This window comes from Callithrix jacchus, chromosome 10 (assembly GCF_049354715.1).
Source record: "Callithrix jacchus isolate 240 chromosome 10, calJac240_pri, whole genome shotgun sequence".
NCBI classification, from domain to species: Eukaryota; Metazoa; Chordata; class Mammalia; order Primates; family Cebidae; genus Callithrix; species Callithrix jacchus.
In genome coordinates, this window is record NC_133511.1 from 11,050,823 (window position 1) to 11,078,194 (window position 27,372).

Genomic DNA, 27,372 nt, shown 5'->3' on the forward strand with positions numbered 1-27,372 from the left:
AGAACTTTTATTTAAAATGGGCAAAGAAAATGTGTCAAAGAAACTGTCATTTCCCAGAAAAGGTCATGATTTCTGCGTGAATTCTACCAACTGAAGTGTCTGCTTAATAGTGACAACGGTGCTATTAGCAGGTGGACGTGCCGGTTCCCAAGGCAGAGGTTCACCGTCAGGGGCTAAGTACCTCTGCTAACAACTCAGTCTCTTACAAACCTGATGTTTCTTCAGCAAAAAAAATAAAACTAAATTAAAATTAACCCTAACAGTACTTCTGGCTGAGGCTCTAGAAGTCCGCAGGAGGGAGGGTGTTTGGATGGAGGAGGCCTTGGCTCTGCAGAATGGAGGCTTATGGAATCTTTGAAGACACTGAAGCCTTTTACCCACATGGTAAAAGGCTGGGCACGGTGACTCATGCCTGTAATCCCAGCACTTTGGGAGGCTGAAGCCTGCAGATCACGAGGTCAGGAGTTTGAGATCAGCCCGGCCAACATGGTGAAACCCTGTCTCTCTACTAAAAATACAAAACTCAGCTGGGTGCGGTGGTGGGCACCTGTAATCCCAGCTACTCGGGAGGCAGGAGAATCACTTGAACCTGGGAGGCAGAGGTTGCAATGAGCCAAGATTATGCCATTGCACTCCAGCCTGGGTAACAGAGTGAGACTCCATCTCAAAAGAAAAAGAAACCCACATGGTAGCCCTAAACCTAAGCAAGGACCTATCACCTTTAGGCTTCACGGGGTCTTGGCCTCCTCAGTACCATCAGAGGGCCTAGAGTTGAGAAAGAAATGGCCAAACACCCTCCACCATGTTTGCCACAGCCCAGCTTCCCTTGCACGTATCCTCAAGGAGAGCAGTAAAACCACCTCTTCAAGCAATGCTTGCCTTCAGTTTATTGTTCTTCTTAATAACCAAGTAATCAGAAGCCAAGTCATGCCTCAGCCTTCCTCCTCCCCACATCAAACTCAAGCTTCCTCCCACACCCCTCTCGCCAACTAAAAGGCACAGCCTGTTCCCATCCCTCCTCTGCCCCTCTCTCTGTCACTGGCCTGTTCCCACCCACTCCCCACCCCTCACTACACTGAACCCCAGGCCTTGAGATTTTGCTACCCAGACTATAAATCTGGCCAGTGCTGAGAAGAGCAAACAAAGGAGCAACTGTGGGAACTGACAGCTCAAGGACGGGCATGAGGGTGGGCCCTTGGCTGCCTTTCTCAGGAGGTGCTGCCCGGGCTGGTCTTCCCACCGGCCACTGCATACAGCTCAAAATGACAGAGGCTGTGAGTGGCTCTAAGATGAGTCGGCAGGCACTGGAGAAGGGGGGCCTTTTCCAAGAAATGAAATGTGACAAAAATGAAAGCCCCTGGACCACAGACTTGGCAACATTTGACATAAAATATTATCACTAAAATCCCTATGATTACCTCCCAAAATAGAACAGAATCGAAAAAGAAATAAGAAAGAGAGAAGCAGCGAGGGAGGCAGGGAAAGGAAAAAGGAAAGGGAGAAGGGAAGAGAGGGAGGAAAAGGAAGGGAGGGAGGGAGGGAGGGGAAGAAGGGAAGGAGGGGGGAGAGGGAGGAAGTGAGGGAGGGAGGGGAAGGAAGAAGGGAAGGAAGGTTTACAGGTCTACAATTCTAGCTGTGGGTAGAAAGTGTAGTTATAACATGGCTACTCCAAACAGGCATGAACCTGGGGCTCAATTCCAGGCTCATTTTAAAATCCCAGTTTCAGGGAACAGGACTCAGGTGGGAGCCACCCCTAAAAGCCTTCCACAGAGAGAGTGTGGTTGAGCGCGTAGGCGTCGCTATCCTCTTCCTCCAAAATCAGCTTGTCGATGGTCAGTGAGCTGGCGGCTCTCCTGGGGTCTTCCATCTCCTGAAGGACTGGCTCTGGGATAGAGATGGGGAGCTGGACAAACTGGGGCCCGGGCAGGGCTGGGGCCGGAGGCTGGTACTGCAGGGTGGAGGTGGGTAGCGTGGAAAGGGGCTGAGGCCACGGGAAATAGGTGAGGGGTGCCTGGTGCTCTGGGCCCTCCAGCGGGGGGCCCACTGTGGGCGTGGCGGAGCTTCTTGTCTGTGACGGGGAAACACAGGACAGAGGGTTAGCAGCCCCGGGAGACCAGCCCACCTGTCCTTGCCCTTAGAGGGGTCTCCATCTCCCCCTTCAACTCTGCCTTTTCCTGGTTTCTCACTTCATGGGGCTCCACTTCTACTCAAAGTCTTCCCCAAAGGAGAAGCCATGTGGACTTCAGCCACAGCCCCTTCCCTGTCCCTCCCTAGCTATATGTCCTTGCTCAGGCCACTTCCTACTCAGAAGGCTCATTTTTCTCATCTATGAAATAGAATACAAATAGTAATGAACTCAGTGGGTTAAGCCAATTAGGGAGGATTTTCCAGGTTTCATTGAATACAAAATGCATTTATATTTCAGAGATCTTAAAGCATGAAAAAATATGCATCTTAAGATCTATGAAAATACAACACATTAAGCCATAGCCTGGCAGCTGTATCCGGAAGGTGGCCACTGTCCTGCCCAAACACAAAGACAGTCCAGGCTCCACACAACAGCTTTGGGGGTCACCATGAGCCAACACAGCTCAGTCACCTCCCACCCCTCTAGTGGTGGCCAGCATGGGGAGGTCCAGCCAACCCCAGGTGGGGGAAACACTGCTTTGTCAGCAAAGTGGCCTGCCTTCCTGCTGCTGCCTGGTGCCTTCCACATCCTCATCCTCCTCTGTCTCCGAGCTGATCTCCATGACTACCCCACTCATGGGCACCCCCCATGACCCTCCAAGGGTCAGCTTGCCTGCTCTATGAGTCATACCTCTCCCCTGCACAGTGACTGCCCTCACAAACCTCAGCAAGAGGTGGGCCTGGATTCTTAGTTTTCTTTCATAGTTGAGGAAAGCAGATAGAAGAGGATTCTCTCTGCGTGGATTCATGTGAGAGAGGCCAAAATCTCCCCCTACTATCCCTGTCTCCCCGGTCATATCTCCCTCCTATTATCACTGTGTCTTGAGAGCAAACTGCTAGAATGATTTAGGTCAGGGCTTTTCTCAACTTCCTGGGGATCTTGTTACAATGCAGCTTCTGCCACAGGAAGTCTGGAGGGGGCCCTGGGATTTTGCATGTTCAGGGGACACCCATGTGGCCAGTCCAGGGACCAGAGTTTGAGTAGCAAGGTTTTAGGGTGTTTTGCATAGAATGATAGAGATGGAAAGGGTCTCAGAGGTCTTCCAGCCTCCCAAAATCCAGGCTGAGGTGTACCCTCCACCATAGCACACCCACTTCATCTCCTTTGGCTGAAGCCAGTGGTCCCCATCCCACTGTCCTGAAACCAGACGGGATCCAGGAAAGCCTCATTATTTCCAACTTTTCAAAAGCCCAAATGGAAATCCTACATTTTCCAGTCATAAACCTGCACAAGTCCATTACAACTATAGGCTTCTTTGCTCAGGAATAGAATTACACCCTCCCAGCACCACAGCAGATCTTATCTCTGCTGATCAGGAGTGTGGACTTGTAGCTGTAGCCAGCTTTGATGAGTTAATTTACAAAATGGCAAAACAAATAAATTATTTCTTAATAAATATTCATTGTTTGATACACAGAACCTTTCAAAGCAGAAGGGGGGGATGATGAAAGGGGATTAAATAATGAAAGGAATCCTTGGTAATAAAGTGGCTGGGAACCATGAGTCCTCCACCCCCCACCCAGACCCACCCCATGCCCCCTGACATGGAAATGAGTTGCCTGGGAGAGGTGTTGGATTAACTCCTTCTTATCTATCATCATCCAGGCTCCAAAATTGGTTTGCTGGATAGCCAGCTGGGCCTGGGATGGAAGGGCTCCTGCAGGCCTTGCATAAAAGGTGTTTGGAGGAAGGACAGGTGCATCAGGATTACACTGGACCCTGGAGGGAAATGGAGGAGACAGGGTGGACCAAAGCAAGCTCCACCATCGAAGGTGGGCTCCGGGACTGCTCAAGGCCCAGCTCTACTTCCCATGGTTTCCCTGAACTGGAGCTGGATACAGCTGTAACCACAGGTCTTTTTGCCCTTGAACACTTGCAACACTCCCATTCCTTTAATCAAACAGGCATTATTAACATAAATCTATTTCTCTTCTTTCCTTCATTCCTGGGGGAAGAAGAGGCCCTTCCTTCCCCATCGGGCCCTTGGTTAATATTAGTAGATTTTGATACAGTGATGTGCTAAGCCCTCCCACTTGATCCTGACAACAACCCTTTTCTTGGTATTCCCATTTTATAGATGAGGACACTGAGGCTCAGAGAGTTTAAGTCACTAAGCCCAAAGTCACATAGCTAGTAAGTGAAGGGGCAGGGATTTGAACACGGGCAATCTGACAATAGAGACCGAACTTTACATGTGAGTCTGATGCCATCGAAAATATCACCTGTGGCTCAGCCTAGAAATCTTCTGTTAAATCCCATTATTAAGTGAACAATCGCTCCTTAAGTTATCTGAATAGAAATGAAAGGCTGGTTCCAACACAAATCCCCAATTAGATCTCACCTGGTACCCTATTCCCTAAAAACCTCAACTTGGAAGCAGGCCTCACTGCTTTCAGGGAAGCTGGGGAGATTTAGAACAGAGAATCAGAGAAGACCTTCCCAGTCCTGAGGGGCAGAAAGTATGACAAGAGAGGCTACAAGACATCTTTGTGGAAGGTATTTCAGGAAATGACAATCAGGGCAGGCCTCCATGGAGGACAAGGCGAGCTTTGATGACCTGATTATCCTAAGAATCAATAGCAAGGAAGATCAGGGTCAGGAAGTCAGTTCTGATTCTAAAAGGTGCACTCAGCATGGACAGGTGCAGTTCTACCTTTGTGTGACATACCGTGACATTGGTGATGAGTGGCGGAGAGGCATAGGTCAGCACTGAGGAGGGCCCCACCACCGTGTAGCTGGGGCACACGGGCTGCACATACATGTCAGCTGAGTAGGGACAGCTGACAGCTTCATGGGGCACATACTCGGTGTAAGGTGTCCATGGGGACAGGGGCTGGAGGGTGGCCGGGGTGGGCTGGGAGAGCCAGCCAGCACACAGGGCACCCTCCTCCGCCACCGTAGATGCAGAGACCTCCATGTCCAGGCAGGAAGGACCTGTGGGAAGAAGGACATTATAGAACTGCAGATGCCACCCAGATGAGAGGCCTGAAGAGACCACGGCTACGGGGCACTCTTACCCACTGTGGTGTAGGTCGCCAGGGGCTGATGGGGCAGCACCACCTAGAGGGGAGAGGAAAAGACCAGGGTCAGTGTTCGGCCATCCCCAACTCACTGTGTGCAGGGGACTTGCCCAGAGGGCCTCAGGCAGGAGAGTAGAAGGTAGGAATCTCTCTGGTTAGAACAAAACACCCCACCCGGTACCCCAACCATCACCACCTACACTTGAGGAATTTGTGTTTCCATTTAGCAGGAAGTCTGTGCATTCAGGGAGATGGCATCTTCCTCTTCTTAGGGAGAGCCCCCAACTCACACCAGGGCATGTGGGTCATTTGCTCACTCAGACCTTGAGAGTAGCTGTGTTCAGTGGGCCAACTTAGCCAGCCCCGATCCCTCATCCCGGTTACTCCACCCTCGCTCTATTTGTGGTAGCCTCCACCATGCAGCCTGCTGCCTTCCGCCCCCAGTGACTATCCCACGCAGTGAGGACCTACATTCCTTCCTGCCTAATCCCTTTGGTCACCTCCCAACCCGTTCACCTGCACGCGCACGCACGCACACACACACACACACAATCTCTCACTCACACACACACACTCATATATACACACACTCACACACATATACACACACACACGTACACACACATAGACACACACAGACATATACACACATTCACACACACACAATCTCATACACGCATACACATACACACTCACATACATACACATACACACACTGACACCCATGTGCACAATTCTCACACACAAATACACATTCTCACACACTCACACATACTCTCCCACATTCACACACTCTACACACATACTCTTGCACACACACTCACACACACACGCACACTCACCGCCGTAGGTGCAGGTGCTGCCCCGCTGCTGGCGTGGCCTCGCTTCCTCCTCAGCAGTTCCTTCACTGGCTCCTTCACGCGGACGCCCTGGTATGGCCGGGCCGGGGCCGGGGCTTGTTCCGGAGCTGTGGCTGTGAAAAGCAATGTCCCTGGAGCCCGTGGTCCTTCTCAGACGAGCCCCAACCCCAAAGTGCTCATTTGCTCATGAATCTGCCTGCTCCCTAATTCATGCTTGAACACAGAAAACCACGTGGCACGTGCTAGAATACTTCTCCAGGATTGTCACTCCTCCTGCTTCCAAACCTTCTGTGGGTCCCCTGCACCCAGACAACTAAGGCCCAGCTCCTTATCCTACAACTTAGTTGTCTGGGTGCAGCGGACCCACAGTTTCCATTTGGTAGTGCACAGACTTCCTGCTAAATGGAAACACAGATCTCTCAAGTGTAGGTGGTGATGGCTGGATACGCCTTCAGAATGAGATCCGAATCCATTGTCCTCACCACTCTGCACACTCCCTACTACACAATCCCTGACTCCAACCAGAAGGTCTGTCTATATTTCTCTACGTGTTCCCTGCATGTCTTACCTCCTCATCTGTGGTTGAGGTTTTCTGTGGTCAGAATTCTCTCTCACTTCTTTCAACCTGTTGGTTCTTGCTGACCCAAGACAAGTGCAACACTCCTGCCTGACCCCTGCAGCCTGAGGAATTTCCACATCCTACAGCCTCTCAAACTTTTCCAGATCTGATTAGTACTCATCATAGGTGGCAGTAGAGGACAGCCATAAGAGCAGGGACTCTGAGCCAGATGGCGCAGGCCTCAAATCCTGCCCCTGCCACCACCTTGCTGTGTGATCCTGGGCAAGTTACCAAACCTCTCTGTGCCTCTTAATCCTCAGTTTCTTTATCAAAGGAATGTTGAGAGAAGTCACCTGATGTGGCAGATGGGTAGAACAGTATGTGCTTCAAATAAACTCAGGTACCCGGTAGGCATTCAAAACAACTCAGTCTGTTATGTAATAGTTATTCTTTCTGATGTGTCTTATGCCCACAACTAGATTATAAACTTCCGAAGGTGAGTTCTTGTACCTTATTTCTCTATGTGTTCCCAGTAGCATACCCATCTGTCTTAAGCTCAGTTGATACTTATCTGTCTTAAGGTCAGCTGATTAATCGATTGGGTGATTCTTTAAGCTATGCTGCCATTTGTCTTCCCTTCACCTCTCCTACACCTTTAGAATGGAGGCAAGTGGCTCCCAGGTTCTCAATGACTTCCAGGGCATGGAGCAAATACCCAAGGGTGATCCATGTGCCCTGGGGCCAGAGAGCATCCACCTGCTGCTGAGAAAAGGTTTCCTTCCCCTCTTGTCATCAAAGCAAAGAAACCAAAGCATTGACCCAAATAAGAGTCAGTGCATAGGGGCCCTCCTGGCCTGGGAGAGCAATTGGAAAGCAGCCATGGCTGGGAATTGACAAGCTGCCCACCCAGAAGGCCTGTGGCCTACGGGCGGAGAGCAGGCCTGGGTCAACCAAGAAACCCTAGCCCTTAGGACTTCCACAGGGAGCCCATTATCGTCCACTGATAAGGGCCCCAGGGATGTGGGCTCTGAATCAAAGTCCTGGAAGCCTGGGTATCTGTTAAAACCGGATCTGCAGCGCTAACCTGGTTGAACTTTGCTCAGTAAACATCCAGCTGATAAGGTCCCATGCCTGATTCGGCACCAGAACTCCCTCCAGGTTTTAGCCATGAGCAAGGCCTGGACTTGAAGCCCACAAGGCAGAGAGAAGCTTGGGCAGAGGCAACAGGAAGCGGAAAGTGAGCCCCACGGGCAGATGATGTGTGGTGAGGAATCCCAGTATCTCAAGTGGACTTCAGACCCAATCTCCAAGGTCCCTCAGCTGGCCAGGTAGCAAATCAACCAGGAAGTGATACAATATACAGGTACAGGTCCTGCTTGGGACAGTGTGATTCTAGGGGACTGATATGGGCCTAGGAATCTGTATGTATAAAAATTCCTCAGGTAATTCTGAAAACATTGGGACTACAACCACGGATAATTCATTCCTAATTTAACATAAGAATCTCCCTACAACATCCCAACAGGAGAGTCATTATGCTTATTTTAACTTCCCCCGTCTGAACAGGAGATCTGCTGGTCTTCATTCATTCTTTCAAATATTTCTAGTGCCCAGGAGTACAGCACTGAGCAGGACCCATGCAGCCCCTGCCCACGTGGATCTTGCAGTCTAACGGGGAAGACAAGCAACAGAAGTTACCAGCAGCAGATGAACCTCACAACTTGTGAAATTCTGCCATAGGAGTGTCTAGCAGGGGGAATCAGCCTGGTGTCTGTGCCTCAGGGCCATCTGTGCACCTTCACCTTAGTTCTGAACACCAATGACAGTGGACTTGAGAACACACATACCTGTATTCAAATCTGGGCTGTCACTTACTGGTAGAAAGTTCTTAGATTTATTTAATGTCTCTGGGCTTCAATTTCCACATTTGTAAAATGGGAACAATAATTCTTCTCTCACACAGTGGTTGTGAGGATTAACTGAAATAATACATGGGGAGCTCCAAAGGCCACATCTGGCATAGGGTAGATGCTCAATGCACATCGTCTTTCTTCTCTTCCCTCAGGCCATTTCCGCCTTCCTTTCAGGGGGATATCATACTTCTTCTTACTGAAGCTGCCTTATGGTAACACACGTTGTATTTCCCTCTGTTACCTTCTAAAGAAACTCATGATTCTTATCCATTTACAGCTGTCTCATCTGTAAAGTGAGGATCATAATGGTATGTATGTTGCAGGGTAATTTAAGGATTACATGTGAAGCGCTCGGACTAGAGTTTGGCACAGAGCATTTAATACATGTGAGCTCTTATTATCATGTGTGTTAGTAGTAATATTCCTTTTCCACATCCGAGAGACACTAGGTGCCCCCCTAGGTCTGAAGGGACTTATCTCTTAATGACATGGTTTCGGTCCCCCTGCCATCCTTCTGGGTGAGTCACTCTTGCACAAGTTCCATCTGCCACTTTCCCTACTGCTGGGTAGTGCCCAGCGATGACCACAGACCCCAGGTACGACCTGACATGTCAGCGAGCAGGGCACCTGCCCTCCCAGACTCTGCTCACTCTTTCTCAGGGTTACCCCATGGGCGTGTCGGCATTTTTAATTTTTATGAGTACATAGGCCGTGTATATATTTATGGGGTACAGGAGCTATTTGGATACGGGCATACAATGCATAATCATCAAATTAGGGTAAATGGAGTACCCATCCCCTCAAGCATTTATCACTTCTTCATGTCACAAACGATTCAATTATACTTTTTTAGTTATTTTTCAGTGTACCATAAATTATTGTTGACTAGACTCACCCTGTGTCGCTATCACATACTAGATCTCATTCATTCTCTCTCACTATATTTTTATACTCATTAATTGTCCCCACTCCCTCCCCCTGCTGCCCTTCCCAGCTTCTGGTAGCCATAATTCTACCAGCAGTGTGTGCCTTTTTAGTTTCCACAAATGAGTGAGAGCTTGAGAAATGTGTCTTTCTGTGCCTGGCTTATTCCCTTAACAGACTGTCCTCCAGTTCCATCCATGCCGTTGCACACATCAGTTTTGTTCACAGCCATATCCTGCAATTCACACTTGTCTCCAGCTGGGTTCCCAGCTATTCCTTAGGCATGAAGTACAATCTGAGCATTGTGCACTTAAGAGAAATTTGGGAAAGGGGCTATTTGGGGGTCTGAGCACTGTGGTCACCCTCTTAATTCAGCTGAGGAACAAAAAGGGCTCAATCCCATATGAACATATATCAGACGAGCTCAGAGACAGGTGTATGGCTCACCCCCTCTCGTTTGCATATACACCTCTGAGGAAGGGCTCAGAGGCCTCCTGGTCCCAGTTCCTCCCAGGAAGTGGATACACCACACACTTGGCTGGAAAGGGACTAGCTGGGCACTTTCAGGATCTTGTCAAGAGACAGCTTTCTGCCTCCTGCTGTTTCTAAATCAATGAACAAAGAGGGCTTGGTGGAGGTGCCATGGGCAGAGAGTATCACCCTCTAATGTCTGGACTTCCTTGGAAAGCACAGTGTCAACAGGTGTGCCCTGGCACAACAGACCATATGTGGTGCTATCTCCAAGTCCCCACCTCTTCCTATTGCCGTTGCAGGATTCCCACAGCTCCCAAGGGTCTCCTGACTGCCCGCCATGTGTCCACAGCCAGCTGCTGAGCAATCCTCTAACTGACTCCAACTGAGCAGGTAAGAGGGAGGGAGCTTTTCCTAGTGGCTTTGCAAAGTGCTCATGAAATATCAGAATCTGCAGCCTCAAGACGATTCCAAAGGAGCCCACCAGGCAAGTGTTACTGCAAGTTGAAACTTGCAGTTTGTACCTTTCACACCAACCTATGTGCAGCAACAATAACCATCTCTAATTTCACAGTAAACACTGAGCTTCCTACCGTCACCATCATGAGAACTGAGCCCACGATACAAATTTGGGAGAGGAAAAGAAGCTTGTCTAAAATCACGATTGCCTCACCTTGGGGCTCCTGTATCCCTGAATTAACTTCAAAACAACTATACTGGAATATGTAAAATAAATGCTTTTAACCTTTTAAATAATTTTCTAAACTAATAATTTAAAAATCCAAAGAAAATAAACCAGGAGATTGAAATAATAAGATATCAGCAGAGAAGATAGAAGCCCAATTTCCCAAAGTGGAGTTCCCCCCGATCAACTTGCGGCTCCAGGCACGACACCCCCAAAGCCTGAAGCTTTCTCACCATTAATCCTGTGGTCTGAGAGCCTTTTAAATCTCCCATGAGTATCCAAGAGTCTATCACTGAGGAAAATCTTTCCACCTTAGCATGAGCCTCTTGGCCCTGATTGGAAATCTCCTTTTTCAGGCTGAGAGGTTCACCATATTGCCTTTCCATGCCACTGGAAGTCAGGCCAATGGAGTTTGAGAGGGAAAAAAAATCATTTACGGAGAAACCATTAACTTGTCCCCCAATAAAAGCTTCCCTTTTCCAAAATGAGCAACGAAACAAAACCTGTAGGTATAAAAAGTCAGCAGAGACTATTTCAGTTCCCCCTACCACACACCCAGACATGCTCCACATCACAAAAATAAGAGCCCTGCAGCTGCTGTTCCACTGTGGGGTGCAGAGCATGAAGCCTCAAGCCAGCTGGTCACCTCAGCCCATGCTCCGGCTGCATGTGGACATTTGTCTCTGCTTTGCACCAAGCTAGGGAACATATGGAGTGTCCTGATTTAAATGAACATGGCGCTCCAGTTCCTTGATGAAAGTATAATAAAATATCACCCAGGAAATATGCAAAATAGTCACCACTTGTTTATTTAATGACACCTTGCCAACCGCACTCACACCACAGTGCAGGAGCTACTCAGGTAAGGAGGTAAGTAAGCCCGTCCTGACGGCTCTGAGCAGAGCAAACACCTAGGGCCTGGTCACTGGTATCTTCTCTTCTGTGAAGATAGCGCATGTCAGAAGGCATTCATTCAGTAAAACAGCCTCCAAGTCACCCTTGAGAGGAGACCCTTCTCCCAGCCATTTTTCTCTTGTGAAGTCCCATGGGCTGCCAGGGCCAGGCGCCAGGGTGGACAACAAGTAAGAGGGTTGCTCTAATGGCTAGGTGGGCTGCAGGGTAAACATGCATTTCTGTCCAACCGTCTCACCCACTGAGAGCACTCTCCATTCACAACTGACTGGTTGAATGTTGAATTGGCAAGGCAGCACCGCAGTGAGGGATAGAGCAGAGGAGAGGGATGTATCTTTCCTTGTTAGATCAAGGCTTGAATCTGAAATTGCCCAATGGATCTAGGATACAATAACATAGGGATAACCTGTGGTTAGGCAACTGAATATCTGGTTGTTTGTCCCTTGATTTAAGCAACATCTAATTTTGGCTTTTCAAGACCAAAGAGAGCCTTGTGAAAAAAATTAACTTTTCCTGCAACCATCATGTAAGGACCACCTCCTTGGAGGACAGACTCTTCAGACCCCAGCATTAGTTTTATATTTGGGGTCAGACCCAACTGCCCAAGTCCCGACACTCATGGTGGCCTGGGGTGCAGCCTATGTGAGTGAGAGTAGCCCTAACAATGGGTTCATGAGAGACATCACTGTCAGTCAAGAGGAGCTTTCTGGATAATTCTCAGCTTTGCTAATCAGTGGCCTTTATGATGCAAGGGATTCCTTTATGGAGGACATTGGAGAAGGGGAGTGGTTGTCAGTATGAAGCCTGGGAAAGAAGTCGCTTGGTTAATTTTGGGGGAACTTACCTAAAAAACAAGTAAACCTTATAAGCCACACAAGGCCATTTTGAAAGATAAAAGCTCGTAGCCCAGAAGGACATATGACACATTGTTAATGGTGACATACTGTTGATCACTCTAAGTAACCACTATAAATATCTTTTGCTTCTGACTCTTTAGGGTTTTCTTTAAGACCCAGTGAGAAGAAATACAATTTTCTCTTTATTTGTAGCAAAACCAACAATCTTGCCCTGGCTTCTAACTGAAAATCAAGTCACAAAAGTTGGGGGCACCTGTCGCTTTCCTATAATGAATTCTTTATATTTTCATACAAGAATTAGCTGGGCATGGTGGCAGGCACCTGTAATCCCAGCTATTCAGGAGACTGAGGCAGGAGAATCACTTGAACCCAGGAGGCAGAGGTTGCAGTGAGCCAAGATCGCACCATTGCACTCCAGCCTGGGCAACAGGAGCAAATCTCCATCTCACAAAAAAAAAAAAAAAAAAAAAAAAATCTCCATCTCAAAAAAAAAAAATTCACATAAAGAATTTTGTTTGTGCTTGTGGCCCAAGGACTTCTAGAGAATGTTAACGCCAGTTGGCTGGAGCATTATTCACATGCTTAACTGAAACACTAATGTGGGTGCTTTTCTTACAGTGACAGTCTGAGTCAGAGTTTTCAAATTTGTTCTTTCCACTCATGGACAATGGCTGGTTTTTTTCCAAACAGGAAGAAAGAAGTTGGGTTTTGGCCAAAGGTTGGACTTGACACGCTACAAAAGGTTTCCTGCCCATTTACACCATACTGTAGTTTTACCTTTTTTTTTAATGTAGGCCCACAAAGAAATCCCATATGCATGTAAACGTAGACTTTCTGTTCCCTGACATTTAAACTGAGAGGATCCTGTAGCCAGGAAATATAAACACATCACTCATATATCCTACAATCTGGATGATACCCCGGACAGAGGAGAAAAAGACAGCAGGGGCGAAAGGGAGCTTTAAAGATGATGGGAAGACATGAGAGAAAGGGGAACCACGACTGAAATTCAATTTGATGTTGCCTGCAAGACTGCTGGATAGCTGAGGAGTAAGTTGTAATATCCTGCTTGATAGGCTGGGGTGTCTCTATCAGATCACAAAGATGGTGGCTAACCTCAGATTCTCTGGTCTGGGTGAAGAAAGGAAAGGAACAGAGTGACATTTGCCCTCCCTGTGGTCCCATTCTAAAAGAGTATTCCTTCCCAGTAGCCCTGCAGAGCTCACTCACCAACCATAGGCAGGTCCCCTGGGAAAGGCTGAAGCAGGGGCCACAGTACTGAGATTTTCCTCAGATCTAGGCAAGCCACAAGGACCTAGAGAGAACAGCCCTGACAACGGGAGCCAGGGGACACTCTTAAGGTATGCTGGGGGTGACGACAGAGGATTGTTCAGTCTTAGAGCCATAGAGCCCCAGACCCAAGTGGTCTAGGAGCCAAGTGATTCCTGTTTAACGAAGGCCATAGCCAGCAGGGAATGGATGCCCAGGGCAATCACACAGGGATTCCTCTGAAGTAAAGAGCTCACTGACCCACAGACCACCCTTATCCACCAAGCTCAGACCTGAGCACTTACACCCTGAGGCCTCAGGATTACCTAGATTATCCCTAAGGTTCTGGATGTCCGCCCCCGAGGCAGCAGAAGGCCTTGAGTGCGAGAGGTTTCGGCATGGCAGCAGCCCTCCAACCCTTCCCTCACAGGCACGACTGCCCAGGCTTCCTCTCCCCAGTGCTCTCCGCACCTTCCACACCACACCTCCCTCCTTTGGAGCCTCCTGCACAACAGATCAAGCCCAAAAGGCTGTTTGTACCCATTCTCTTCTCCCAGGGACAGCTTCAACGTTAAGCCTCTTTTTATCTAGACTCAGGTCTGTTGAATGAATGGTGGCAAAGGTCCATGTGTTGTTTCCCGGTAACATTCTTAACTCTCCAGAACTCTGAGATCACCATACTCCCATCTGCATGATGCTCCGTAGAGACTTTGACACTAACGATTACAGGTGGATCCTCACTACAATGAATTCCTCTTCCCCTCCCTTCCCTTACTGAGTATGAAAGTGATGCTCAGAGATGTTCACTGACTTGACCAAGGACTCCGCTTGTAAGTAACAGTGTCCTCAACCAAGCACAGGACCCGTGATTCCAAGCACAGTCCACTTCGGCCTCACTGCCTGCCTCCTCCCTTCCCGGGCAAGTCCTGTTTATTTCTCTGAGTGACACTAAAGGTTAATCATCAAATGATTCTTGGCCTGGTCCTAACCTTCCTTGCTCCAGTTAAAGTCTGGGCTTGGACCACCCTGATCCAGTTTCCCTCAATTGCCAATTTCCCCAAGAAATGGCGTTACCCAGTTGAGAGAGGAGAGATCAGTCCACGAGAACCTTGTCAGCAGCCTTCTCACATGAGGAGTGACGAGAACTGAGAGACCCAAACAATTCCCCGCAAGGTTTTATTTTTGGTGTTTTTCGACTGAAATGACAGCGGACAGGTCCACCTGAGAAACCAGCTGCATCTGCCCGCTTCTTACAGAAACTGGAGTCAGCGGAGCAGAAAGCGTTCCCATCTCAGCTACATGGTGTCCCAGGGTAGGGGACAAGACCAGGAGACCCCTGGCAGAGCATTAATTGAACAAGTACTTGCCGAGAACAGATGAGGTTCCTGCTCTCTTGGAGCTTACAGTCTAGTCTAGTGGGGTACACAAACTTTAATCAAATAATTGCACAAGCAAATTTATAATTGCAAACCATGACAGAGCTGCACCTGCCTCAGAAATGAAGTGGTTCTGGCTTGTGTGGATGGTTTCCACCTCTACCCGGTTTAGCAAGGCTTGAACAAGCAGCAAACCGGGTTTCCCAGTCTACAGAGACTGTATAGAGGAGAGTGCAAGTGACATGACTGTTCTGTCTCCAATGCAGAGGAGCTGTACTAGGGCCAGAGGCTGAGGCCACACCATGAGCAGGCCTTTGTCCCACACCTTCTAAGTGGCAGGTCCTGAATGAATCCTAAGGGTCTGTCACTAGCTGGTCCTATCCTATCTTGGCTGATTGGTCTACCAAATAAAGAGGAGTCCAGGGAACTCAGATTCTAGGGTGGAAATCAGCAGTTTTCAGAGTTTCCATACTGAGGCCCAAGCATGACTTGCTAAGAATCAAATTTTCAGAGGCTTTTGCGCCAGGCTAGAACTACCCTTGATGAAGTCATAACCTGCTCCATCTATGCATGGGCCCTGTTCGTCTGGGAGGGGAAGAAGGATCCAGCGCAACACTAAAATCCTTGTCATTGAGAAGCAGTGTGGTATACTTTGGGACTAGACCTAGTTTAGAAAGCCGGCTGTGTTGCTTATCACCTGTGTGACTCTTGAGTCACTTAACTAGTGTGTGTCGCAGTTTCCCATCTGCAAAATGAAAATAATAATATCCATCTCAAAGGGTTATCATGAGAACTGTATGAGAGTAACACAAGAAACCTGGTGCATGATGGGTTCCCAGCAAATAGCCGTTTCTCCTTTGATCCCAGCCAACCATCCATGGCCCACCTGTCATTGGAAGTAGCCTTGGTACAGCGACCCTAACCTGCCCCCATTCAACTACATCCTGACACTGAATGCCTCTGTCTTCAGCACACCCAGGGCCTTCTGCTGCCTGCAAGGCCTGTCTCTGCCTGCCTTCATTATGCTCTTGGAATTTATCACTCGGGTACCTGGAATCCACAAGCATCAAGACAGCCCCACTTAAGAGACAGGGAAGTCAATGATGCCACAGAGAGACTGGTCAAAGACCTCGCTTTCATATAGCAATCCTAGACGGAGACACCAACCCCCAGGAATGGCCTTTTATAAAGATACCACGAGCTGAGCCAAAGACTTCTTTCTTCAGAAGTCACCAAAGGGTCAGGTTTGCAGCAGATTTGAGTTTTTAAAGGATTACTCTAGAAATGAAAACCTTGGATATTTTTGAATGGCAGCAATTAGGTTGCAGACAGAGTATGATGGCAGCCCCTTGTCCTGACCTCAGATGCAGCCCCTTAAGGAACCTATACTTGTCTCCTAAAGGCCAGGAGCACAGCCATGGCTGAGGCTGTGTTGTAGATACTACACTGAGTGGAATAGAAACCTAGGAGCACATATTGCATATGGAATAGAAACGTGGCAATGGGCAAGGGAGGGCTCTTTAGTGACCATAGGTGGGAGTTTTATCACCTTGTAGAGCAAGGCAGGTTCCTGGATTACATATTTGGCATTGCCTCAGCTTTACTGAGAGTGGGACATCAGAAGGAGAGAGAAAGTACCTAAACAGAGCTCCAGACCTACTGTCCCAGATCAGGTGAATGAGAAGAGTCCACCTACCCCAGTGACCACCCCAATTCTATAGCAAGGCAATACCACAGTGAGTGATGAAGCAGAGGAAACGGATGTAGCTACCCTTATTAGATCAAGGTGTGAATGCAGAATTGCCCATTTGAGCTAGGACGGGAATAACCTGTGGTTAGGCAGCTGAAGGAGGTAGCTGGATATCCAGTTGTTTGTCCCTTGATTTAAGCAACATCTAACTTAGGCTTTTCAAGACCAGAGAGAGCTTTATTGAAAATAATTAACTTTTCCTAAGACCATCGTGTTGTAGGGACCACTTTCTTGGAGGATGGGCTCTTCAGACCCCAGCATTAGTTTTATATTTGGGGTCAGACCCAACTGCCCAAGTCCCAACGCTCATGGTGGCCTGGGGTGCAGCCTATGTGAGTGAAAGTAGCCCTAACCATGGATTCATGAGAGACATCACTGCCAGTCAAGAGGAGCTTTCTGGATAATTCTCAGCTTTGCTAATCAGTGGCCTTTATGATGCAAGGGATTCCTTTATGGAGGACATTGGAAAATGGGAGTGGTTGTTAGTATCAGGCCTGAGAAAGAAGTCACTTGGTCGGGCCGGCTTTAGCTCAGCGGTTACTTCGACAATGCTTCCTATGGTGGAAACATAACCACTCTGCGTGGTTCGAGACCCGCGGGCTCTCTCCGGCCTTTTAACTGCTGAAGTTCAGCTCCCTCTCCATGATAAAGGAGCCAGGGCCCCTCGGAGAAATGGCTGATTTTAGTACAGGGCAGGAAATACAGAGATGGACGTGGAGCATCTCCTAGTGCTAGAAAGTAAGGAAGTGCTTAAAAACCAAGAAGTCACTTGGTCAATTTTTTAGGAATTTACCCCCTCCTTATTCACAAGAGACCCACAAAGACTGAAAACATAGTCTTCACAACTTCAAAGCTTAATGAAGACCAATGCAACATGTTGCACGGCCACTCACTGCCACTCTCTGTGACCAGCTAGCAGGGATCTTGCTTAAAAAAGGAGTAGATTGGCCAGGTCAGGAGATCCAGCTGTGATCTGAAGAACCCTGGAATATACTTACGGTGCCTGCAGGTTCCAACAGAGTAAGAATGGCAGGAAAATGTGGGGGAACATAAGCAATTAGAGCTCCAGATATCCTCCAAAAACTGTGCCATTTATATTCTTATACTGAAGTTCTACAGTAGATTCGGTTTGAATAAGGGAGTTTCTAACAAAAATGTTGTAGATATCAGCCTACATATCCTTAGGTTTTCTTCCCAGTGCTAATATTTTTTGTCCTAAGATGCATCTGCACACCCCCGGACCTAAGCAAGAAGTCTGATTACCAACTATTTCAGGGTTCAAACCCAATGTATGTGTTCCATGACACCTTCCCTGATTCCATGGTGCCCAGCTTCTGCTGAAGATAATTCATTTCATTGGTTAGTTTCTCTAGCTGGAAATAATTCCATGATTGGATGGATGCCTGCATGGATGATGAATAGATTGTTGATTTTCCTTATTCCTTTCCTTCCTGAACTGATGTGGCTTTCATCCAACATTAAGATGTGCTCCTATTGTCAACTCTCTTGCTTCTCTCCTCTCCCTTCTTTTCTGTCACCTCAGTATTTCCTAGTCCTGGAAAGTTTTAACAATGTCCTATATGCTTGTTCTCTTCCAGTGAAATATGTGGCTCTTTCTAGTGGATTAAAAAGTAATTCAGTTTAAGATTGGTCAAATTCTTTTTTGTCCCAGCACCTGGTCTGAGAATTATTCTGGTTTATAATTTTCTGGTGACCAGCTCTTCCCAGAAAGTGGTACTAATGAAACTATTACTAAGAAAAGGAGGGCACTCATCATTGTTTCAGTTTTCGGTATCTATTTCTTGCATATTTCAAGTGTCATTCTGCTCACAACTAGATTATAAACACTCAGTCCAATCTTGTGAATTAAAAAAACAAACCCAAGTTTTCCAGTCAATACAAGCCTTACTGCCAGCCTACATTACAAGGTCAGCAGGAAAATTGTGACCCGAGTTCCAAGTTTGATCATAGAATAGTCAGATTAATCATCAGAAGTAACCCCAATCGCTAAGCCACCACAAGTTACAAGACTGGAGATATGCACCCTGCCATTTCGCAAGAAATGCAGAACTCAGAGGACACACAAATTGTAATCTAAAATTAGCCTGCATAACCTTTGTCTTCAGAGGTAGAGTGTGACAGAATGGGAAAATAATAATGGCAACTAATATTTATCAAGTGTTTACTTAATGCCAAGCACAGCAGAAAACCCCCACCACAATCCCGTAAAGTAGGAGCCACACCCGTGGTATGTACCTATAAAGAAATGGCAGCAGAAGGAGGCAAAAGGACTTGTCAGCATCACACAACCAGTAAGGCATAAACCTAGGACTCAGATTCTCCTGCCCCAGAAGCTAAGCTTTAACTACTAAAGGCAAAGAAAGAGCAGAACTGTCATGCTCTAACTCAAAGTTAAAACCTACTCTCTACATTTTACTCTCCACACCCCACCCAAACACACACACACACACACAGAGAGAGAGAGAAATAAAGAAGTGCCAAGGAGGCAGAAGCCTTGGCTCCCAGCAAAGGCTGCCTGCCACACCAGGCTCTCCACTAAAAATGCCCAATAAACAGTAGGGCTGGGTTATTTGGGGGCAAGCTCTAGGTCCTTCTCTGAGCCTTTTATTGTAGCTAAAATGTCTTCAAAGTGCCCCACAAAGGAGGCACAGCAGCAAGCAGAGACCTTGCTTTCTTCAATAAGTAAGCTGAAGTAGATGTTAAACAGTCAAAAATGGGTTCTCATGGTAAGAACTACCATCTGCAGACTTCATTCTGCCATCAGTCTCTTATCTGACATGGAAGGGCTGTGCTTTTACTAAGAGCACCCCCTAAGCACTGTGACAGAGACAGGCACTGTGGCAGGGAAACAGGACAGCTTAGCAGGCCAACACTTGAAGTCTGTTCAGATGAATTTTGCTGCTTAGGAGAGTTACTAACTTAATCTTCATGGTTCAGTTTCCTCATCTATAAAATGGACCTTATAACAGAATCTACTTCGTGGAGCTTTTATGAGGATTAAATGAGACAATGCACTCAAAGCATAGCGAAGACTGGAAGTTATGACACTGAATATCTGCCTTCTCTTTCTTTCTAACGACCTCTGCATTATGGAGAGTGGCAATGTGCCCAGCTAAACAATTATGCTGTTCTCCCTTGTAGTTAGAAATGACCATCAGATCTCAGCAGAAGTTGTGTGCTGGGGAGGGAGAAGAGGCAGCGATCGGGAGTCATAATCTTTCATCGTTCCTTTTTCTTCTTCTTCCTTGTCCAAAGACGTGATGATCACAGATGTGATGGCTGAAGTTACGGTGGCAACTGTGAAAGAACCTTGAGGACAGGAGCCACATGCCAGGGACAGATCAGAAAGACGGAAAGGCCCTGGGATGATGTTGGCACTGTGAGACTTCATACGATTCTGACCTGCCTACTGTGGATTTCTTTTATGTGACAGAAAGGACACCACTGTCTTACTTAAATCTCTGTTATTTCAGGTCTCTTCACCAGCAATCAGCTGTAATCCAAACTTATCCAACAGAACATTTTGGATACTGCATGGCACCAAATAAGTTCTCCATCCCCCAGAGCTGTTTATTTATCACTGTTAAAAGGATTGAGCATTCTTCTGCTCCTGGTAATGCCCAAAGGTTTATTAGAAGCCATCAATTTCAACCTCCAGATGAGCAGTTTTCAGCCTTAACTGAACATCAGAATCACCTGGGAGGCATTTGCTACTCCCCTCCAACGTCCAGGATAATTTAATCAGAAGCTCTAGGTTGAGATCCAGGCATCTGTGTTTCTTAAATCTCCCCAGAGCATTCCAGTGTGTAGCCAAGGTGGAAAAACACTACCCTAAGCAGATATGAGAATCCTGGCCCAGGCGCAGTGGCTCATGCCTGTAATGCCAGCACTTTGGGAGGCCAAGGTGGGCAGATATCTGCAGTCAGGAGTTAGAGACCAGTCTGATCAACATGAAGAAACTCCATCTCTACTAAAAATACAAAATTAGCCAGGCGTGGTGGCACATGCCTGTAATCCCAGAACTAGGGAGGCTGAGGCAGGAGAATCACTTGAACCTGGGAGGTGGAGGTTGCGGTGAGCAGAGATGGCACTATTGCATTCCAGCCTGCATAACAAGAGCAAAACTCTATCTCAAAAAAAAAAAAAAAAAAAAACAGAATCCCATCTATTAAATTAAGGACTTGTGATTTAAAACATGTATTTATTTTTTACATAAACACTCGGGAAAACTCAGTTACAGCTGGAAAAAAACCCCAACCAAGTTCAATCTCTAGGAACATCAGCCAGGAAAAGTCAAGTTCCATTTCAACACTGGAACATTTGAGACCCAAAGAGGTTAGGTGGCTTGCCTCAGGTCCTTCACCTAATTATCTGTAGACTGGAAAGTAGAATCCCTGATTTAAAGAGCAATGCTTTGTCCCCAGCATTACACAAGAGGGTTTCAGAGAAGGCCTCCCCATCCCACATAGGCCCACTTTTGTCAAGCAGTTCTACAAAAATGAGAAAACTAGAATGTTACTAAGCATTTCATAAAGGTGAGAAGTATGTTAATGTCCATAATCAATTAGTCAACATTGGTTTGGTTGGCTCAGAATAAGAAACTGGTAGACATCTTCATTAAGTGGGAGAATCAACTACTTTAGATGTCAAAGGGGGAAAACACTTAATTTGTAATGGAAAAGTTAAAAGCAATCATTTACAAGGCTTCTTTATGAATTAAATGTCCACACATTTAATCAACGAGTGTAGGCAAACTTGATTTTTTTTTTTTTTTTTTTGATTCCTCATGAAAGAACAGAATCTCAAGTGTGAATTGGAAGAGAGTTTTCAAAACTTTGGGGACACATTTGGCATTTTTCTTTAGTAAGTAAATATAAGAGACAGGAAGTAAAGTATTCACCAAGAACATCAGCTGCTCTTTTACCAATTAAATCTGTGTGTTTGGTTGATGTGTGTCCCTTATTTCACCTCCAGAAGGCTCATGTAAATTCATGTCTCTCTTTTGGATTCTACTTGCCCTTAACAGCAAGAACTGCTTAATTGGCCAGGCATGGTGGTTCACTCCAATAATCTCAGCACTTTGGGAGGCCAAGGCAGTTGGATCACTGGAGGTCAGGAGTTCAAGACCAGCCTGGCTAACATGGTGAAACACCATCTCCAGTAAAAATGCAAAAAAAAATAGCCGGGTGTTATGGCTTGTGTCTGTAATCCCAGCTACACCAGAGGCTGAGGCAGGAGAATCGCTTGAACTCAGAGGCAGAGGTTGCAGTGAGCTGAGACTGCACCACTGAGCTCCAGCCTGGGCAACAGACCAAGACTCCGTCTCAGAAAAAGAACTGCTGAATCGATGGAATTAACTTGGTAAGAAGTAAAGGTGCTCACTTGGCTATTAAATAAGCAAAGGTTGTAACATAGAATAGAAATATTAGAGGTTGTTCAGAAACCGAAATTACTTCTCGTTAAGGTTGTGCTTAAATTTATGTAGGAGATAGGCTTCCAAAAATTGTATGCATAGTACACATTTTACTCATCTTTAACTGCCCCCCAAAAATATTGGCTCTTTAATGGAACCCTAGAGTGAACCTGAAGAGCAGAGTTCTATGTTGAGGAGAATTTTAAGGCCCTGATTTTTCTGTTTGCTAAATCTCTGCTCCGTTCAAGTTGTCTGAAAGCAAAGGCACATCCATGACATAATAATTTGATAAATTATTTCCTGTTCCAAGGCCAGGTCTACAGGACACCGAGACAATAAGCCAATCTAAAGCAAATCAGTCAAGCATGCCTTTCATTAGTATCATAGATCATTCCCTAATACAAACAACAACAATAAAAAGCAACTGTCCGATGTGTTCACTTTCTACCAAATGGAGTTCAGTTGATTATAAGGAAGAAATTCAATCAAATCAACTTGGGGCATTGTACAAATTATTTAATGAATTGGCTGCAAGTTTTATTTCCCATTGGTGTTGGCATTGTACAATCCCAGGATACTGAGTATCTTAAGGAAATGAATGCCTGAAGAACCAACCAAATCATCTCAGACCAGAGGTTGGCAATTTTTTTCTATAAGAAGCCAGAGAGTAAATATTTTAGGCTTTGTATGCTGTACAGTCTCTGTCACAACTACTTGACTCTGCCTTGTAGCAAAAGCAGTCCTAGACAGTACTCAAATAATAGACATGGCTGTGTTCCAATAAAACTTTATTTACAAGTGGGGTGGCAGGCCTGATTTAGCACAGAGGCCATAGTTTGCAGACCCCTATTTTAGACCCTTGGAAAACTTTGCAATATCCTATCATCCAAGAACATTTAGACTATGGCTTTTTAAGTATTCTAATCAAAGTGTGGGAAAGGATCTACAAATTTAACATAACACTGATCACTCAAGATGGGCCCACGGGAGATTTCCAGGATGGAAGGTACTAACTCACCACTATCACTACTTATCAGGAAACTTGCTATCATTTTACCTACACTCCCTACTTTAGTTATCGCAAAAACCTTGGGAAGCAGACATTAGAATCCCCACTTCCCAGATGTTTCGGAGTGCGAGAAGGAATAACTAAAAAGCACAGTCAGCTTCCAAACCCAGACCTGTCTCCCTCCAAGGCTCCTGCTGTTTCCGCTACACTGTTACTAGCTGGGGAGGGATGGTAATTCTTCACATCTACACCTGACCAGCAGACCAAGTGCAGAACCCAGGGAAGGAATCTACAGATGGAGTGACTGCATCCAATTGGCCCCTCAGGCAAATTTCAAATCCATTGGTTGAGGCTTGAAGATTTCCACTTCTCCGTGCCAGCAGTTCTGGGCTTTGTCGTGTCATTCTCTCATCTTAACCAAAAGCTCATGTTCACATTTAGTCCACAAACGAGGGTCATGGGCTAGGTAGGGAGGAGGCAACCTTCACAAAGTGAATGTTTTCTTAACCCTTTCCAGAACCCCATAGTACAGTCATTTCAGCTCATGCCTCGAGGATGTTTTCTGAAAAAAGAAAGTGCCCTTTCAGCACTCTTGGTGTCTGATTTCAAACCCTGCCCTTCCATCGGGTGTTTGTAAGTGGGCTGACAATGCTGCCCTGTTTTTACTGATTTTCCCACAGGGTTTAGTCACCCAGGTGCTCTCTATACCACATACTTGGGTTCGGGTTAAGGGGATGGGTCTAGAGCCCAGGGCCTCTACACTACTTTCCTTTAAGGCTTAAAGGACAATTCAAGGTAACTTTGATTTGTGTTCATCTGAACATGTGGAAACATTCACCCCAATTATTCCACTGATGAGCTTACAATGTGGTCTCCCTTACAATGGAGTTTTTCTCTACCTGACTGGTCTCCAGGGTGTGAGCAGGAAGCATGCCCTCCAGCATCCCCTTTAAAAAAAACCTGGGGCCGGGTGCAGTGACTCATACATGTAATCCCAGCACTTTGGGAGGCAGAAGCTGGTGTATCACTTGAGTCCAGGAGTTCGAGACCAGCCTAGACAACATAGCAAACACTATGTCTACTAAAAATACCAAAAAAAAAATTAGCTGGGTGTGGTGGCAGGCACCTATAGTTCCAGCTACTTGGGAGGCTGAGGTGAAAGAATCACTTGAACCTGGGAGGCAGAGGTTGCAGTGAGCCGAGATCACGCCACTGCACTCCAGTCTCAGCAACAGAGCAAGCGTCTGTCTCAAAAAAAAATCTGTTCATCTCTTAGAAGGAATTAGAAATGAAAAAATTGAGTACGGAACCAAGGGGGGAAAATATGGCAGATTGTATATGCAGGGAAGCAACTCACATCTCAGAGGCTGACACAGACAGAGTGTGAGGTGCCACTGAATGTGACTTCAGTGGCACCTCACTTACTAAGGGTACATCCTCAGAATGGGTATGATTTTTTACCCCCACTTTACATAGGAAAAACCTAAGGATTGAGAAAAAGGAAAGTGACTTGCTTATAGAAGGTAGGCACCAAGGCAAAACTCCCTCCAGGGGCTCACACAAACATCAAACAATTCAGCCCTCAGCGAAAAAGCACACAGATGCTTAGAAGCCCCTAGCAAAGAGATGAAGGCCCACCTGCCCTCATCCACAGAGCACTCACAGCAGGGTCAGCTGCCACTGTCCCGGGAAGGATAGGCTGTCGCTGCTCCATCGCTTGCTGGCAGGAGTTGCATGCCAACCATTCTGGAATATTCCTAGTTATCTTGGGAGGAGCTCATAACTCTCAAACCCAAATTAAAGTTCATTTCTCTTTATTTTAAAAAAAAAATGCATCTTACTGATATCAAATAATGGTGGGGCTTCACAAGCTGAGAAATTTTGAAATCACTCTTCTGTATTACTTGTTAACCAGCTGAATTCCAGAGAATGTACATAAGGCATAAACCAAACGATAAATTGGTGATAAGGTGACAGTGTCACATTTTAAACAGTGAAGTTATATTTTCAGAACTTTAATGGATCTAATCGAGTATCTCTCCATAAAAAGAAACACTCCCTAACTTATCTTTTTCTGTAAATCTAGATTCTTTTATATTAAGCTTGCTTGACACAGAGCGTACTTAAATTAATTAAAAGGCGTTTTAATGAACTAAGAATCTTTAAGAAAAAGAGCAATTTTTGGTCATTCTTCTTGCTTGAGGAAATATAGATCTAAGCCCCAATAAGGTTTGACTCTCAGAGGCTAATGTTGACTTTGTTTACCTCATGAAAAGAATGTTGTAACTAATCTGTATGATTTCAGTTATGAGTAAGGCAAGTTGCTTTTTGGTCCACATAAAGGAAAATAAAGATCACAGTTGTCCCGTGCAACTCCAGGGAGAAAAATCAAGGCCAAAGATAAACCCACTGCTCCCTTTGCAGTGGGATAGACAGGCCTTGCCACAGAAGGGGAAAAGGAGTGGCAAAAGGCAAGACAGTGGAGCGAGTGAAAAAAAAAAAAGGTCTCCACTCCTCCACGGGTATCCACACGAACAAGTCATGCCCTGGCAGAAAGCCAAGTCACTCGGCTGGAAACAGGCCCAGGGGATTCCACAGCAGGCTGAAGAGCCGCGGCTTCTGGAAATAAAGCCCCTCCTGTGAAGAACTGCATGGCTTTTCCTCCCAGCCCCAAGCCCACCCCACATCTGGCTTTTGTTGTGTGAATCACAAACCGCCCTGTCTTCACCGCAGTGATTCATGCACAGGAGCGAGGTACCCCGGGCCCGTCCCACCTTGGAACACTAGTTCGTTCCCCTCCAGCCTGGAAAATCAGCATCACCTCTGACAGGCTGGTTTCTCCACCAGGCTCCATGCCGCCCACCTCCCCCGCATCTCACTCCCGGCCTTGGAACCCAGGCCCGGGGGTCCCATCCCCTCCACCAGCAGCTCCCCAGTTCCAGGCCGAGCTGTGATCACCCGGCCCCGTGGCCCTCGCTTGGCTCTGACAGCCACCGCCGAACCACTTACGTTTTTGCCAGAGCATGGCCTGTGACAGGATGTTGCCTTTTCTCTTTGAAGCCGACAGTCTGGCTTCTTGAACGTGAGACCGGGGTGTGCTTTCCTCCAGTGGAGCCACCGCTTGTGCTGAGGCTGTTTCCTGGGCTTTTTAAAGGCCTGGGTTCCCGCTGCGTGGGGCGCGTCATCACGTCCTCCCACCTCAGGCACGGGTGCAACGTTTCTGCAACCAGGCCTCGGGTCACCCCACTGCGCGCGCCCCAGCCGCCCGGGCCCAGAGTGCTCCCCACCAGGAGCCAGCCAGCTGGGACAGAGCAACAGCGCAGCGCGGGCGGCCACAGCCTGCCCCGGCCCCACGGGGACCTGCTGGGTGTGGGTGTGAACGTGGTGTGGGGCGAGCTGTGGGGACCCCACGTCTAGCCCTCCCCAGGCCAGTGATGAGCCCAAAAGCCCCTCTGGAAAACGTTGGGCTTTGCATAGCGCCCGTGCAGGCTTCCAAGCCACCAGGGCATGGGGTAGGACTCAGCCCGCCATGGGTGCCTGCTGTGCGGGAAATGCGATTCCCAGGGGTCACTGGTTCTCGACACGGAGGAAACACCTGTCATCTCATCTCTTCAAGCCTCAGTAAACAACCTTCTCATTCTTTTAATATTGCTTTTCTGTTTATTCCATTTTGAAACACAATAGCCCCTCCCCTCGCCCCCAGCCACCCCCAAAATGGCAAAGCTTAATCATGCTGAAATATGGGGGCGCTGGTTTTGATGGCGGCTATGCCCACGAAGAAAGCGGCCAACCCTCTCAGGGAAGAAAGGAGACTGTGCCCGTGCTTTTTGACTGGAGCTGGGCTTGTAGTCACAGGATGAACAGGGCCTCTCTGCGGGTGCCCACCCACTGGTAACAGGAAGCTTCTTGAAGTAAAAGTCATGAGTTCACCCCCTGGAAGTGTAGAGGGTGTTGGTGACCAGCTCCTTCCCAGTTCGGAAGTCTTCTGCCACTGCATACCTGAGGTCCACATGCTCAGGCTCCAGGGACTCAGCCAGTTTGGGGTCAAGACCCCTTGGTTACCACCCCTCGAGCAGGTGTGAGGCCTTGCTGTTCTGCAGTCCATAGTGTCTCAGAGCCATCTTGCACCACCTAGACCTGATCAT

General features: G+C 47.2%; 1 protein-coding gene across 1 annotated transcript; it reads right to left on the reverse strand.

The window, feature by feature from the left end:
- Positions 1–26,350, reverse strand: POU2AF1 (POU class 2 homeobox associating factor 1). Its single transcript, XM_035264486.3, has 5 exons — positions 26,237–26,350; positions 6,051–6,181; positions 5,206–5,248; positions 4,857–5,122; positions 1–2,068 (listed from the first exon to the last, which is right to left on the reverse strand). Exons 1-5 carry the CDS (start codon positions 26,250–26,252, stop codon positions 1,754–1,756), a joined length of 771 nt encoding a protein of 256 aa, XP_035120377.1. The 5' UTR covers positions 26,253–26,350; the 3' UTR covers positions 1–1,753.
- Positions 26,351–27,372: the final 1,022 nt, after the last annotated feature.